Consider the following 18,792-nt stretch of genomic DNA (forward strand, 5'->3'; position numbering starts at 1 on the left):
GTTGTGCTAAAAGGTGGGTCGTAATCATTATAGGACAACACGCTGGAATATTTTCCTCGAGAAATTGGTACAGACGGAAATGTAAGTATGAGCTCCACGCTTACATGAAAACCACAATGGTTGGGCGAGAAAAAATGCATTTCGGATGCATACACTTGACCCGGATCCACGAACAATCGTGCATTTCGGATTGTGGGACACGGACGCGGTTTCGCTAAAATGCTCTGTCCTTCAACTTTGATTTTTGCATAACTTTTGCACTTTTTTACACCCCCGAGCCCAAGCTTTTTCTAATGCTCGGCCCGCTTTAATATTGACGTCAAACGCAATGCATAAATTTCGTTTGAAGTCTTATCGTGGGTGCTGCTGTGTTCGACTGGGTTAATAATAACCTAATTTGGAATTCAATCGATGTTAATATTTTATTTAAATGTATAAATATTTCAGAGTTCAAATATATTTCAATATTAAAGCGTCTAGAAACATTGTGATAAAGTCTGATGATCATAATATAAACATATTTTATATTCTATTATTTTGTATTTAATTTTTTTTTTAATTTTAGCGAAATAAAATTTAATTTTAGTGAACAATATTTTTATTTCCTGTATACATATATTTGTGAAACTCTTATTTACTATAAATTGAAACAAAATTGATCCTAGGCTTAAATTTTGGATATTCCCTGACGTACAGTATGGAATACCTACGTGAGACAAAGTTGCATCCGGAGATAAAAATGATATCGAACTGAGAAGGATTAAATTTAATTGCATTTTATATTTTGCGTTTTCAATCCGTTCGGTAAGCGCGCAAACTGAATCGGACGGCACGATCGGCAGTTTCAAAGTCGGTATAATCGATATTTGAAATCGAACAGTGGCATCCTGACACGCGCCGTCCCACATTAATCAACGATGCGTGTGGATACTCTTAATCCGAAAAAAAATGAGCCCCGCATGCGGTAACGAAATCGTAGCTATCGAGTAAACCGCGACCTAAACCATTTAATTAATGCTCATTCCGCGGGGATCAAAGAGAACCCACACCCACACGGAGCAAAGAAATTATTGATTACCACAAGATTAACGTCAACCAAGCCTAAACTCGTTTTTGTACTTGAATATGTTTCTGTAATAACGTTTTTATATTTATATTCGCGTGCCTTTAGGATATTTTTCATTTTCTTTCCATATAAAAACACCGCTAATTCAAACCAATCATTTCATATTTCTCTCCTCTGTTTTGTACATTGAATCGAATGAATACTCATTTGATTTAATATATAAAACAGAAGAGATAAATATGAAGTAAATATTTATCTCCTTTATAAACCAAAATGATATAATTCGTATTAAAAAAAGATGAATATTAAATATATAATTATATAGTTATAAATAATCTAAATAATACTTCAACAGAGAATAATCCACAAATTTAACAAAGGAAATTGAATTTGACATTTTCGACAAAAAAAGTTTATAATTAAATAGATTTAGAATAAACCCATCTATCAACTCCGAAAAGTTAAAGTGCTTCATATAACTAATTATGAGCTTTATATCTTCGCACCTTTTATTCTTGTGGCGATGATAATTTTCAATGTAAAACTTTCTTCACTTATCCCACTTATATATTCACGAGAACGTATACTAGAAATTTGCTACGGAATAATACGACTTTGCTGTAGGTTGCTGCTTTTAACTTCCAGTTATATTCTTTACAAAAGAGCAGTGTGAGATAAAAGCACTTCATCTGCATTTCTCTCCACATCAACAGAATATCTTTTAACTCCGATTGTTACTGCAGGTGCGTGGTCAACAAACTTCTACATCGAGGCCCACTTACATTTGGAAGCTCTCTAATTAGCCTATTAATTGATTCGCTGTGGTAAACCACAGCTCTCTCTAGAATTTCCGGCTCTACTGCTATTTCGGTCAATATGTGGCACTCATTGAAACCGATATAACTTTAATGAGTTCATATTTCAATAATATGGAAATGTAAAAGTGAACCGGATGTGATTGTTTGTAGTAATAAAATAGGAAAATTGAATAAATTGATACAAGAGATTCTATCGAGTCTTTTTAGTCCGAGGAATTGAACTTTATTGATGCTATATATCAATAAGCAAAAAGTGAACCGAGATATTATCACAGTTTTCTGATATCGTCAATTTTTGTGAACGCAAAGGACTAATGCACATAATATCCTTCCTTATTCTTGTGGACGACGTCGATTCTGGTACATTATTATTCGCGTTCAACGTGCGCGGAAGGGATATTTTTAACGTTTATACAGATACTTTATCTCATTATAATTCGCCCACGCGTCCACAGAGCGACTGCGTTAGTTGCTGTAACGATCTCTGCAGCAGTGAAGGCGAACTTCTCTTCCTCATCCGCTTCCTCATCGTCTTGTTCTCCGTGTTCGCTCGTATTCTCCTCTCTCGCGAATTTTTATTCGCTCTTTGGATTACATTTCTGTTATATTTCTTGTATATTATTTTTTCCTTATATGAGTATCGCGCTTATTCTAACACCCACTTGTTCTCGTCACGATTACTCTTTTAACGCATTGAAATATATATCCTGTAAAGGATAACGAGCGTTATTTATTTATAATAAATATATTTACTTCTTCCCCTCTTATTAATAATTTAAATCTAACATAAGATAAATGAAGTTGAATAAATTTTTTAATTAATAGAATTAACGTTATTATGTGTTCGAGGAACATGATAGAAAGAAAGAGAAATATCCTAAGCATTCTTTTCATGTGACTTGAGATCTGAATGCAATTGGTGGGCACTTAGGAACGAGACGGTTCATTTGCATGTCTATAAAGTGGCATACGTGAATACATACATGAATACATACATGAACGCATGGCTACTTACGTAAATTCATGTCGTCGACCTCGCATGACTTCCCGTAACTTAGTTTTATCTTTTTTTCCCTATTGAGTCTGCATCACAATGATGTCGTCGCGTTGCATTTTATTACAAAATATATTCATGAAACAAATAATTATATAAATATTAAAATTTCAAGTTTATTATCTTTGGTAAATGTCTAATTAGTCAAACGCAAAAAATCTAAAAACCGTGCTTATTTAAATATTCGAACTGTCAATGTTGAGCTAAACAAAGACGTATTTTTTTGTATAAGATATATTATATGTATATATATATATACAAATACATATATATTTAATATTACGTAATTATGTATATTTACATATAATTTATGAAAGCATAAATGATACCGTGCCAAAACATGCATATTGAATATATGAAATATGATATAATAGTCATGCACTAATAGCGTTCATAGATTAATCGATGAACGAGCTAAACGATTCAACTGCTGGCGTATCACGGATGAAATACTCCAGCTTGCAGGCGGAAAATAAAGACATTGGCCGCTCATTCGCGAAGACTACCCGCTGCTAAGAAAATCGATAAATCCGCCACGGCGATATCGATACTGATGGCTATCCATGTTTTATCGCCCTGCGGATACGCGATCGTCCGGATCTCAATTATGAATTCCCGTCGTCTTAATCTCAGCGGGGGTGACAGACTTTCCAGGATACCTTCAGTCGTTCCAGCAATTTTTCTGCGAACAACTTTACATATTTCCCGCACGTCTTTTCTCTTATTAATCAATTTCGTGAATATTAAAATTTGTATAGATATTTTTATTTTATATATTATATTAACATATTTTAATTATATATTTTTATTTCAATAGATAAATGTTACTTTAACCGTAATTAAATTATATTGATTTGCAAATTTATACAATACTGAATGCTATTTGATTGATATCGCAAATCTATACAATACTGAATAAATTTTCGAATTAATATTAATTAATCATTCTTGTAATCTTTCAGAAATCGAGGCGCAAGAAGCTTGCAAATGGTTGAGAGCTGCCGGATTTCCACAGTACGCTCAAATGTACGAAGGTAAGTGCCTTAATAAATGTCAGAAAGACAATACTTGGTAGCTTAAGGTCTATTGATCCAAGTCAAAATCCTTTGAAATTGCTCTGAAATTAAATGAGTATATTAAATGGCTAACACAAACTGAAAGGAAGCAATTTCAGATGAAATCTAAATCACTTGGGGCATCCAAGGATTCAAATGTTCTTGGAAGTGGATAATGGGAATTTAAGTGGGAGTGGAGGAAGGGGAGGATAACCTTTTGTTATCCTCCAAGACTCTACTTCCTTGAGGGAGATAAACTACCTAAACCTTCGACAAATTCTAGCTTATTCGAAACTACGACACAGCTACAACGATATTGTCGCACATAAATCCCAGCAAACGTTATCTTAATTGCGTGAGATTATCATCGACATAATTTTCACGATATTTTTCTAAGTACCTACTATCTGCAGCCATTTGTTTAATCTCACGTGGGCTCTTCGCTTTAAAGCAATCGTTGAAATGTGTGTAGCTCTGCTTGTTCTTGAAAAAGAATAGGATTGGAAAAAGCAGCATCATTTTTCAAAACTCTTCGAGGAGAAACAGTTGGAGCAAGGGAATTAGGAAATTGTACAACAAGATTGATAGGCAGTGGTGCTCATGAATCTTGCATTTTTTAAAGAAATAAAATATATCTAATGTAACAGCAATAAGTAGGTTCTGAAAACCATTGGAAACTGACGTGATAAATAATCTTTCTTTAATAGAAATTAATCCTTTGTGGTCCGACGACTCCATTTGAAGTCATCTCTTTTCATTTTGTAAATTATCGCTCGTTTTTTAACTTGGCCTGTGAAGTAATTTAATAATATTTTATTTTGATTTGTAATTAAAAAATTACAGATAATAAATTCTATATGACGGACAAAACTCAATTTTAGGGAATTTTAATCGTGAACTATTATAGCATCGAGTTTTCAATTTCGCTTTATTTGAAGTTCATCAGTGCTATACAAACAGTTAATAGGTATATCTGATTTCCAAATTGGTTTACAAACTCTAATGAGTCTTGTAATACTAGATCGTCCTTCATTGGAGGTTACCTTTTTGCAATTCGATCTTTTTGGGTTATATTCGCACACAAATTCTACGACAAAAACCTAAAACAAAATTCTTTAAAAATAATTTTTTTTTAAGATTCTTTGGTAGAGAGCTCTGATGGTCCTCCAATGATTAATGAGTTCTATCATAAGCAGAGTCGTTGGTAGCTATTTTGCAAGTAAAATATTGCAAAGCAGTTATTCATGCAGCAATATGATATGCTAGTTCTCCAGCGCATCGGTGGTCACGTAGCGCCAGGACATGGCAGAAGGAGGAGCAGTAACGAGCGACACGTGGGCAGACGCGGTGGATCAGGTCGTCGCGCGCAAGAGCCGAGAAAGTAAATTATTAAGGGGGCAGAGCTTGATGCCGTGTGTGCGCCCGGACATGTTAATACGTCTCATAATGCGGGCCCTTTGTCGCGGCGCCTACCAACAATGCGTTCGTTATTGCAGTACCGGTGCACTATTGCCGCCACGTTTGCGCCGCCGATGCCTTCTTCTTGCCATGCTATTAGCGAGGTATTGTTTTACATTTGTAACCAGGGGGGGTCTCACGGAAGAGTTTAATGCCTGATAGTCAGGTCCGATTTTTTTAACCGTTTTTTTTTTTTTTTTTTTTTTTCGGATCAATTTTCTGACCTTCTTCTCAGTCTGACAGACTCAAGTTATATTTTCTTAGATAAAATGGGACTGTTTTATATACACATACATCCTGTTTCGCTCCTGGGGACTCATGGACCACCCATCTTGACATTAGAAGCCTTAGAGAATTTTCGAAAGTTTGAAATACAACACCCTTTGTATTTTTATGTTTTCGAAAGAAGCTCCACTTTCACTCGCTATGATTAATCATGTCGCGAGAGCTTCGTAAAAATGTGTGGCGATCAACAAAAAGAAGATGAAAAAATTTTATCCATCATGATTTACAACGTGTTCTACGTATAGCGTTGAATAAAATATATATCTCAGGGATTTTAATGATTTCATTCCACTGGTGATATCCTGGTGACATAAATCTCGTCTTACATTGTGACGCTTAGCCAGAAGGTAAGATCCGCGTAGATGTAAATCAGTGCGGCTAAGCGAAGTGAAAAATTACGCGGGCCATTAATCATTCGTCCGACGGCGTCCGGGTGAATATTATTCCCGCATTAGCTCTTGAAATTGAAGAAAGACCTGGAATTACTCGCCGTGCCAAGGACGTTAATGACTGTTGAACACGAGGCATTAGTCCTTTCCCTATGTACACGCGGCTTATAATACCTCCGCGCTTGCGGTACGCTCTCCTAGCAGATTTGACGGACTCCGCGTTTGCGTCTGTTACGAAACGTCATAGGATGTGTTATAAAGAAATACGTGCCAACGAAGTACGAGATTTTACATCAACTATCCTCATAATCAAAACAATTTTTTTATTTCTCTAACAACTTATTCTGTTTAAAAGTTATAGAGAACATGCTAGAAAATTTTATCATATCAAACTGTTCTTTATCATAATGTAATATTCTCAAAACATGGAGCAAATTAGCCTGTATACTGGAAAATTTTATTTCACAACTTATTCCTATAGAACGTTTTGGGAGATACTGATAATTAAATTAGATAGAAATGTTTAGTGATTTCGGAAAATAAAATCTATTTAAAATTTTATTTTATTCAATTTTTATATGTTTGCTATATACTTAAACCTGTAAATAAAAATAGAGTGACATGATCCAACGGAAGACGAGATTTAACGTAATTGTAACGTGATCTATTATTTAAATGCAACTGATTGAAATTTTTTAATTCGTTTAATAACTCGATGTCACATATAACTGCAATTTGCAAGTTTAATAAGTTAGCTCCATTATAACTGTAAATTTATGTGCCGCCGGTCACGCCATCGGTACGCAAGCGAGCAAGATACGCGCGTGTTTTCTCGCTGCAGCAAAGAATCGGAGTAGCAACGCGCCTTGCATACGCAAGAAGTGGAAAATAAAATTTCCCGTTGAACGTCGGCGGATCGCGGAGTCCAACTTACAAGTCGCGTCGCATCCAAATGTCAGGTTTGATGGATATCTTTCATGTTCTTGAAATAGTTGAAGTAACATAACGATCGTACAAGGCGTAAGAAATTCTCATTTTCCGTGTTAATCACCTCCAGAGAAATGTGTTATTGGTTCATCACGTGCTATCATTCTTCTAGAAAATTAGAAACGTCATAGGATTTTTCTCTATTCCGCGGAACAGGAAAATAAAACAGAATTCTAAGTTAATTTGAAAAATTAATTATTTATTTTTTTATTTTTTCTCATTAGACTGTATATTACATAACTTTTTGATAAAATGGAAAAATTATGAAAAAATTATAGATTTTTTGCGGCGATTTAGAACCCGAATCAGAAATTATTTTAATACAAAATAATATATTTTTAAAAAATAAGTAAAAGGAAATGAGAAAATTGTCATTTTAACAATAAAATTGTACTGTTAAATATAAACATTAACCTTACTGTTTTATGTATATATAATATTTTTTTAAACGCGCAAAGTACTCAATTTCAGTTACTTTTTGAAGAGACATTGATACATTCTTAATCCTGCAGTTGTTTACAGTGTTACGAAATACATTTTATATTACCGTAAAGAGTTTTGTAAACAATCCTAAAGATACGTTGCGTAACAAAATGTGCGGCGTTAATCGTGCACAAGCGGATTAACGTCGATCGCGTAAACAGTGTCGAGCAGCGGCACTCCCATTTCTATTGTACGAATCGCAGAGAGAGATAGGGACCATTCTGTTTCACGACGATCGTGATTAAACAGATTTACCCGACATACTGTGTGCAGTCACTGCATAAACCACCGCTATAAGCCGCTGCAACACGTTGCAATTCAACGTCACGTAAAATCTGGACGGAAAATTTTACGCCGGATTACGCCGCGTTAATGCTTCGGTTTTTCGTCACAGTTCAATCGGCGATATCCGCATGTTCTGACAGATCTAGTTTACAGACAGAACTTAATCGTGCGAAGCATACGACTAATTTGCGTACAAAAATTTTAGTATAAATTTTTTTCGGACAACTTGTAACAGAAGTTTTGTAATACTTTCGTCACAGGTTATTCCCGCAGAGATGATTGATTTTACGGTATTTGAACTTAAGAAACATATGGATACAAATTCAATATACTGACGGTTAGGTTTTACATATGCATCTGCGAGGAAAAACGGAAATAAGAAACTGTGTAATTTAAGAATAATAAAAAAAGAGATATAAGTAATGATAGGTATAAAACCCATAGATACATGTATATAAATAAAACACATAAATAAAATATACGAAGGTTGGAGCTCATTTTTGCATATCTTTTAATATTATAATTAGAAGAATGTTACAATTATATATATAAGATATAAGTTCTGTCGCTACCAATGTATTTTTATAATTTAGCTCGATCAACGCTAATTATTTTATCTAACAACCACATATTATAAATGCATATAAAAATATAAGTAAAATGCTTATATGAACCTTCGTGGTTATGAGTACGTAAATAATATATTTATAAAATGATAAGATATATATTTGCAAAAAATTTAATTGTATTTTAATTTTTTGTAAATTGTTACATATCGATTTATAAATATATGATTTATGTATTAATTGCGGAAGTTTATATATGCGCATTGTACTTACAGTTAATTTATTTTTCAAAAATTACTTTTATTTTAAAGATATACAAGTTGATTGGTAACATTGGATTTTATATTTGGAAATGCTATACGCGTTAATATTTTTTGCATTCTTTTTTTTTAATAAAATATGTAATTATAGAAACGAAAAATTATTTATATTAAAAAAATTATTATTTTAGTAATAACAATTCCGGATTAATTTTTTTAGTGCATAGCAGATTTAACGTAAAAAATTGTTTGCAGTTTTTAGTATTAAAAAAAAATATTTATGTGTGCGTGATTTCATTTTACGTTATTTAAAGTGACATAAATCAGCCGTAAAAGTTTCAAGATGAAACAATTTTATATTTCTGTTATGAAGAGAAAGAGATACGCTTTTATATTTCTACTATGAAGAGAGAGACACGCTGTTTATTTATTCTGCAGAAGTCAGCTTACACACAAAGTTACGAATTGCTCCTGGATTCGCGGAAGACAAAGCTCAAAGGAAACTTTAGATATAAAACATTTCTAAATTTTATCAATTTTTTCTAGACGAAATGCATGTTCTTTGTTTTACCCGATTCTTTTGCAATTAAATAAAATTAAATATAATTAGTTGATTATAAGAACGTTTTCATGGAAAATATCTCCAACTACATTATAAGAATACTTGAAATTTACACCATTTTGAGTTAATTACTGTTATGTCGTATTTTATAAAAGCATTTTTGTTGAAAACTAGGAGATCCATTACATTTAGCTCGCTTATATTCAGCTTCATTACATTCACCATTCTTCTCAAGTTTCACTCGTTTTGGCGTGTGAAAGATTTCAAGTTTTACAACCTCTTTCACATCTTCCGTAAATGTAACGATTTTACATACAAATGTATAGAAATTCATCCACAGTCAGTGTAGGAACGGAGAGTATACGAAACTATAAGCATTTCGTACAATACAGTGCATTACGCACAACGACTGGCAGTGGACAATTAACGAGAGGCATCCCGAGAAATCGATTCGTATGTCGCGTGAATCACGCATTGCGTCAACCGCGACGGCGGTGAGACATAAATCGATCGTTACCGTTAAATTCTCTGGTGTACCTTGAACGTACCACCGGCATCGCGACGCGGCAATACGCCAACAACCACGAATGTCAGGTGGCCGTCTGTTCGCTTGTGGTCGAATTTATAGCGCGAGGAAGAGAGAAGGTTTTCTCTCTCTCCTCTCTTCCACGATATACGAAAATAATTTCAATCGAACGCAGACTAAAATTGCACGGGCGTCATCACGAGGCAACGGTCATGATTCACAAAATCGCGGGGTGTCGGAAGCACGTGCTGCTCTTTCTGCCTTCCTACTTTCCGAGCCGGCTTTTGGCACGGCGCCAAACATCGGGGCGTTTCTCCTGTTACCTCTTTGTCTTCACCTCGTCGTCTTCCTTTTTCTCCCTTCGCTGTCTAGCGCGGAAGAACATAATCGTCCCAGGCTTTGGGTAAGACAGACTATTCGTCTCTTACCCAGAATCCGCCACAGCTGCGGATACAGTGGTTGCTTAAGATGATCGCGACATAATTAATCATTCGAATGGCGCGAACGGAGCATTTCGAGGAATCATCAACTATATTCACTCGTTGTTTTGTCTCCGCGCTACAAACTCGTATAATTGCGCATCAAAGGATTATCGAGGAAACAACTACCTATAGGGAAATTTTGACTTTGATCCGACTTTCCGAGATATCGGACAATCTCTCAGGTAATTCTCCGCTCGTAATTCCAAATCGGATTCGCGTCACAATGGAAATTAATGAGTATTTAATATCGTACATGAATAATGATAATATCTTTCGAATTGTTGTGAATTAATGATCGTAGACGTCAGGATGGAATATTTCGAAGGACGCGAGCCATAAATAGTTTGTTCAGCGTCTTGTTTTATAATAATTCACTTAGCCGAGGAATTTTTTCGGCGTGTCCCATGTTCACGTTACCAATTAAGGATAGCATGAAATATTAACTCTCCTCCAGCTAGTACCAAGAGAGAGAAGCATTTATATATCTGCGAAACACCGCAAAGGCTGATTGCTATGCACAGCTGATCTTCGGCCCGGCTCGGCTCGGCTCCTCGGATTCTCCTCGGGGTGCAAGCCCGCTTGGAAGGTCGCGCAAATGGTTCCCATAAGGCCTTGGCGAACGTGACATCGGCACTAGAAATATACTGCTCCGAAGGAAAGGTTGTTTACGAGATTCCAGCTAGCCATGGGAATATCAGTTGAAAACTGGAGCGACAGGTAGTGATAGCTTTGAGTACGAAGAGAAATATTTTTTTATTCTTTGTGGATATTTCAATTTTTTGAATTTTACCAAAGACCACATTCATAACAAAAGAATTCGGTCAAAAATTTTGACAAAAAAGATTTTAATATTGAATTTACTAATTCAAGCAGATAAAAAATAGATACACAAAAACAGATTATAAATAATATTTTTACACTGTTATAAACATCAAAGGGACAATGATAACTCAATCTCTTAAATTAAATAATATTTTGTTATTTTTAACTACCACATGTGCGTCAAAATATAAATCCATCTACCTCTATTATTATAGTAAACAACGTGAAAGTAAACAACGTCCATATTAACGTGTGCATTTAGTAAATAATAAACCAAATTTGACGCAAATTTAATATACTTTTGTAAGTTAAATTATTTAACTTCGTTGTTTTAGTTAATTTACGATACATTTAATAGGAACAATGTGACGACATATATAATATAATTAAAAATAATTTAAATATAATTTAACACTTATTAATTTAGCAGTATAATAATACATATATTTTATGAAGTATTTATATGATAATATTGGTGGTACTGTAATGAATTATATAATAATCATGCAATTATTTAAAATAGTATAAAAATAAAAATATATAATATTACAATAAATATTATGAATATAAAAATACAGTATTTTATAATTACGTGTAAATTAGAATATTAACTTTGTTGGGAAAATATTATTCTTAAACCAAATGAGACAATATGCCACAGTGACCTAAGTTGGACGTGAATTTACTGAATGTAATTCTACGAATGTAGTTCTTCGATAGTGCGCCGAAATTTTTTCAGACTTAAAACACAACACTAATAAACTAGTAATATCATGAGTTAAATTGACAAACAATTTAACAATTATTGATGCTGTTTACGATTCTTATATCAATCTTACTAATGTTAAATAACCTTTTAAAAAAACTGTAAATAATTAATTTTTCACTGTGAAAAATATTACCTCGGCCGGAAGTCGAACCCAAATCTCTGGCATTCCATGCGAGAATATTATTCTTGTTATTCACAGCCTTTTTATGCGGAGTAGATTTTATTTTACATTGATTGCGCTAATAAAATCGAGTTATTTAGATTAATCACGGTTTGTACATTTGGATAGATCGCGACCGTCACTGGTGACAGGTTGTCCGATTCAGTTGTCTAACGAGTGACGAGGGACTCGTACTTTTGTCGGAAATAAAGCGCAGTCGGACACCCACGCTGCAATAATAATCGCGCAAGCGGAAATACATCGCAAGAGGATCCGACGCAGTGAAACCTTCACCTAGTTACCGTGTATATGTCTTTAGTGGAAAATCGTGAGCAGATCGAAGGAACTAGGGCGCCTAGTTACGTCTGTAACAACAGCTTTGTTTAAATGACCTTTTCACGCCTAGTTTCGCCTCTTCCGCTTTCATTCTGTTCCTGTTACAGTTACCACGGAGGTCGCATCCTCGATACGGTATTTTTGGAAATATTCGACGAACGGTAGAGAAATTCTCTTGACGAAAAAGTATTTATAACGGCGAGTAGAACTGACTACGTCAGATAAATATAATGCAGCGCCTTCTCATAACATTCTCGTATTATTTACCGAAATATCAAGGGGCGAATTCTTAATAACGTGTGTATGTGTGTGTGTGTGCACAATTTTCCTGACTCTTGATTTTTAAAATAGAAATAAATTGTATCGACATCTGTATACGAAGTGTTTCAAAACGTTCATCCATTTAACTTATTGCTATTAATGTTAGAAGTTGAAAATTACACGTTACTTCTTTCGCCTTGACAGGAGATACATTTAAAAAATTTTATTGATGAAGAACGATTGACAACTTAAAAAAATTTGATGACTTCGAAAAATAACTAATTGAACCGGAAATTGTAATCGTTCGAAAGATCTTCTCATCAATTATTCCTTTCTGGGTTATGTGTAAGAAATGCATAATTACAAGGTTCACAAAAAATATATGCTTTTTCTGCAAAGCGCTATATTCAGTAAAGAGAGTATAAACAAGCTTCTATCTCGGTTTCACATGAAAACCATTCAACCGAATGTCTATGTGACTCGTGTGAACCATAGAACGATCGATCACATCCCGTTTCTAGTAAATCATTATCTGACTTTAGATGCGTCTCGCTCTTGTCACACGTCTAATCGCTAGCACATCGTTGACTTTTTATTGTTTGTGGACGATACTATAATAAAAGATGAACAGGTTTACCGTCGGCGCCGCGTGGCACAACAGTGTATGTACTGGTATGTATCGTGCATGGCCAATTAGTCATACAGATACAACTGTTTGCTCGCGATATGATATCTCGATAAGCGGTCCGATGGCTGCATACGTTATGACATCAGTGTATTTTGTTATGTAAGACTAGAACGCGCGGGTTGAATTTGTCGGTACCTACGTCTTCTGTCGGTGACGAGCTCGTGAAGCGCTCAATAGCACACAAACTGCGATCCTTCAATGACTCAACCAGATTTCTATGACGAAACAACCTTGTCAAAGTTAAGACTATGGCATATAAAAACGTAAACCACTAAGACATAAGCATTAGTTAAAGTTGATTCTGCTCACTTTGTTCCGCTAACTTATAAGACGTTGAAATTCTACTCTAAAGATTTCAGAGAGCAAAATGTTGATTTGCTTACTGTTTAAATCTTTTTATATTCCCTAATTTATTCGTTTAGTTACTGCAGTGCGTTATATAGTAATAATTCTAATCGACCATCTGTTACATAAACTGGCGCAGAAAAATGTATTAGAAGAGTAGAGACGTAGACACACAGACCGCAAGCGCGAAGTTCTAACAATATGTACCGCTATTATCGCCTATTAATTACTATTCTGAAACATACCGCGGTCCAGTCCACGATAAATAAAGCAAGGGTTAATTTAATAAGGCAAGGGCAGTTAATAATCCGTCGTCGGCAATAGGAACGTCCATCATAGCAGCTATACATTCGTAGTGGAGCGAGGTATGGATGTGCAGCGTAGAGACGATGTACCAATCGCTCGGCAGTCGTTACAACTGGTTCGTAATGACAAACGATGTCGTTACGTCTATCTGATTACACGAGGCATAAAGAATCGCTGCCGGACTGAAAAGCACCCACGGTGAGAGGAAGGGGTGAAATGGGACCCCTCAATGAGCGGAGCGATTACGAGAACGAATCGTGGCTAGTCGGCCATGACGGAGCCTCTTCTCTGCAACCGATACGCCGCGTCCGTTATTTCTCGACATAAATAAATTTGACCGTGATTTAGCAGCGTATACCGGCTGGTCGTTTCCGATGACTGAAGTATAGGGTTATATCGCGACTGCAACGCGCCGTCTGACGTATGTACATACGTTACGCCGGTCGCACGAGTGATCATCGTTTCTTCAATTCCGTGTATTCTGTAATATTAAAATAATTATTTATCACGTATTTTCGATGAATTTTTATGTTTCTAAATGTTTATTTATTCGTAGACAAGTGTCTCTCTGCGATTATTCAAGTTAAAGGAGATGACAAATTATTTATGACGATACTCGTTAGATGATAAAATTTAAGAGGGAGATTCTTATTCTTCTTATATAGGTATAATATTTTTTATTTTCGTTTTTCAGAATAAAAGTTTAAAGAAAATTGTAATAGACATGGGGCGCAAATGACTCCCCATCTACTCATTTAAAGATTAAACGCTTCACATTTGAATTCTCATAATTGCATTGAAATATTCGCGATCGCACTAAATGAATAGTTTGCGGAATTAATGCCATTGAGATGCTTTTATTATGCCACAGGATTCCATCATGATGAAGTTCGCTCCTAAATTTCAAGACTAATTGTAAACTTGAGTTCAGATTACTGATTGTGAGTATTCAACGTCAGTCTTGCCGCGATACCTCGTAACAAAGTTCCATGTTAGATTTCATCCGATTAATCTACCGCAGGCACTTGAAAGCGCATCAAGTGAGAATTATGCAACTTGAGCAGATTCTCGGGCGTCGAGAGAAGAGCGCCGAGGGCAAATTCTCTGGAATCAAACGCATGAATATCATCCACGTCTATTTCGGTGATCGCTCGCGCGAGCATCTGCTCCTCGTTTCTTCGGCATCTCCGACAGTACAGCAGATACGTATAAATGTACCGCGACTTCTTCCTCTCGCCGTCGAACACACCCGGAAATATGACCGCGCCGCGCCGTAACATAACTGCGACGCCTGGTAGATTTAATTCGGACGCAACTGGGTTACGCCGTCGTTCCTTCCCCACCGTCGATTCCGCGAAATAGCGCGTTATTTTACGATGGCCGTTCCTTCGACAAACATCAAAGCCCGGATTCTCTCTGCGTGTCGTCGACCGTCGTCCGCATAAATCAGGAGTCGCGGGTTTTCATCTCGAGAGGGTGCAAAACTTGGACGGATTTATGCGCATTGCGCATCAGATACGCCCGACAGCCGTATAATGACCCGTCATCGCCCGCGCAACATAATTTTAAACCACGGATTTCTTTCCACGATGACACGCGAATCAACAGGCGAAAAAAAAAAAAAAATGATGATGATGAAACTTGCCGACTTCGGCAAAATTGGCAAAAATGCCAGCGCATGTAAGAACTGTTCTCCCGTTTTTGCAATAGCACGAGACTTCCTACGATAAAAGGTCAACGAGTTAATACAAGAGACAAGTAGATGAATGATGACATGATGAAGGTCAATGTAGTATGAAAGTACTGCAGACGTCGCAACGCGAATTCTGCCATGCCATCATGGGCGGGTCTTACTTTCCTTTTATTCAAGCCCCATAAATTCCCTGCTGCTCGGCCTACGACGTTAGTCGGCGAAGCGCCAGCGAAATTCGCTGTTGTGTACAGTTTAATCGCTGCTTCCCACGGTACGCGCGGGGCATCGCCGATTAAGCCGTCTCCGAGAACGGGCTTGATCGTTCGCGAATAATTCCCTCAGGTTGCCCCCAACCTGTCCCAATCCTCCTCTCACCTCGTCGCGCTGCCCCGCGTTCCTCCTTTTTGCTCGCACGCGCCGCTCTCGCGCCGGCGACAAAGTAATCTCACCCGGGATAAATTATTCGACGGCCGGCGAAAATGTAAATTCGCCCCGGTGGGCGAGGGCGGCGATTTATACGCGACCAAGCGGGATACTTTGCTGGCACTTAAGTGCCAGCCAATCCCTTTTTCGCCCGACTCGCACGCGCGCTCGCTAATTTATGCGACTGCATTTCGCGGTATTCGCGCGCTGCAGACGCGCCGTCTCTCACAAACGCTAATTCTACTTGTCGCGACGTTCGCTCGTAGACGGGAGAGACGAACGAGAGGCTCGCGAACGTTCATAATGACGAATTAAGTCTTGGTTGCGATACGGAAAAGCGTTCGAAAGGAATTAAATTCTATGATAACTTATCAAATTATAACGAAATTGTGAATAGGGTTATTCTTTTAATTTTTAATTAAATCTTTTAATTCTGTGTTGTGAATTTAATATGTTGATTTACTTCGAGCATATCGTAAGTTTGTGTCGCTCTAACATTTTTATATATATAGAGATAAATAGATGAAAGCCTGATAGAATGCAATTTCCTCCCAGAGAAAATAAAATCTCTCAGCGTCTCTTTGATGAACGACACTCACTGATTTATTTTATTTTATATTTTTTATCTTTACCTTCTGATTTAATGATCCGCCAAACTGACGTCAGCGAGAATCTATTCCCTTACGCGACGACCGCATTATCGTTGTCGTTTTGATGTCGAGAGAAAAAAATGCGAACGTGCTTGGTCGGTCGGTGCACCAGTTCTTTGCGACCGCAAGTGAGTAACGCACCCTTGAAACTCTTGAGAGAGTCACGTGACACCTCTAGACACGTTGAGACTTAAAGGCTACTTGGAAACGAATTCTGGTCTTGAAAATACTTGGCCTCGGCTCGAGTCTTGTCTGACGTCACGTGCGATTGAGATGCAGGACCTCCTACGGTCGTTTTATTATTCCTATTCTACCCAAATATCTCAATTCCGTTTAATCTTTCTCGATGCAAAAATATGTCGCGGGTGATACCGACTTTACTTTTTATTACAACAAACTAATTAATTAGCTCTTCAACATTTCTCGAATATCCAAATACTCTAATGATATGCATAAAAAATAACAATACTACACATAATTATACAATATTATTACAACAGTAATTATTATTAGATACTTTTAAAATATACTATCACGCACTATTTTTAGACTTGATAAATGTTAAATGCATCATAGGGCTGGGCTACCATTCACGCAAACGCGACGCACGCATATTACACGTTCACCATGTACGTGCAACGTGGGGTTATTTCGAGCGGTGACATTGAGCACCGGTTGAAAAATGAAAAAGCTCACGGCGCTTAAATATACTGAGAAGGACGGCCCTATACGAGACTCGGGAGACGCCGCGGCGCGCGCGACCAGCCACACCTCTATATTCGTCGCGTCGTAACGAATTACTGTGCAAACCGGATTAATGTAAACCACCCCTCGCGAAACCTTCGCCCGTGCGAAGACCCCTGCGGACAAAAGAGTATTAGCGATGTGGGAAGATTATCTGGTGTTCCTTGCCGTGTCGCATTGCCGCTTCTGTCATTAATTCTAAAATGTACAACGAAGACTTTCTGCTTGTACATTCGTTTGCTCGTCCATAAATACCGAGAGATGCTTTCAATTCTCTAATTGTATTTCTAGAAGGATACATTATTATGATTTTGTATAATTGTAGGATGTATATCATGTTGCGTTTATGTGAATTTCCGCTCGCTTATGCCATAATTTCACTCGTGCTGCACGATTAAATATCAAAGCAGCAATGGTAACTCAATCCAATCTCTTCAGTTAAATAACATTTTGTTGTTTTCAACTTTCATCTCTCAGAATGTAAATCATTCACTTCTGTATTTCAAAATTGTCCGTATTAATATATGCGTTTAATAAATAATAAACGAAATTTGAGTTAAATTTAATACATTTTCTTGAGTGAAATTGTTTAAAACTCCTTTGTTTTAATTAAATTAACGATAACTAGGAACAGTGACAATCTATAGATACGATTAAAACTAACTCAAATTGGATATGATTGACATATCATGAATTTAACGGCGCTGTAAATTCAATTTCGCGGACATTGACCCGCAACCGTATTTCTGCATTTCGCTTAGCCCGAGATAGCGTCGCACGCAATTTTCGTAGAAAATAAGTAATACTTGGAATCATAGGCAGTCACACATTCCGCGTGATATAAATGCAGATTATTAACTCCAGAAGAGTAAAACTGAATAATTCGCTGCCAACCGCGAGAGACTGCAATTTTAGCAATTAGACTGGATTACAACGCGAGTGGTACATCGCACTTCGTCAGCGAAGTTCAGACTGAGGGGGGTTAAACCGAGAAATAACTCATTCTGATCAAAGATTTCGCCTGACTCATCTGACTCGTCTCAACTCGTCTTACGGACGCACACCAAGATCCCAGCTGACGTTCGACGAGAGATTCTCCGTAAAGTCGGTCTCCTGTTTTTCTGGGAGCAATAGCCTGGAGTGCTGCCAAACCCGTAGATGGTCGAAGCTAGGAAGTCGCATCGCGGAGCGATGGTATTTCCACACCCGGAATTCGCGGGATACCGAAGCTCCGATCATCGCGACGGGATCTTCCCTCGATGCGCCGAACTCCGGTGCTTCGAGAGTTCGCACGACAACGACGAGAGCAACCGTCGTGG

General features: G+C 36.9%; 1 protein-coding gene across 1 annotated transcript in view; it reads left to right on the forward strand.

The window, feature by feature from the left end:
* Positions 1-18,792, forward strand: part of cv-c (RhoGTPase activating protein) — a 206,906-nt gene that overhangs the window by 150,534 nt on the left and 37,580 nt on the right. Inside the window, exon 8 of the mRNA XM_018545992.1 lies at positions 3,901-3,972. Coding sequence (XP_018401494.1) covers positions 3,901-3,972 — 72 coding nt within the window. The remainder of the gene's footprint in view (positions 1-3,900; positions 3,973-18,792) is intronic.

The sequence above is a fragment of the Cyphomyrmex costatus genome, unplaced genomic scaffold (genome assembly GCF_001594065.2).
Source record: "Cyphomyrmex costatus isolate MS0001 unplaced genomic scaffold, Ccosl1.0 scaffold51, whole genome shotgun sequence".
In the NCBI taxonomy this organism is placed as follows: Eukaryota; Metazoa; Arthropoda; class Insecta; order Hymenoptera; family Formicidae; genus Cyphomyrmex; species Cyphomyrmex costatus.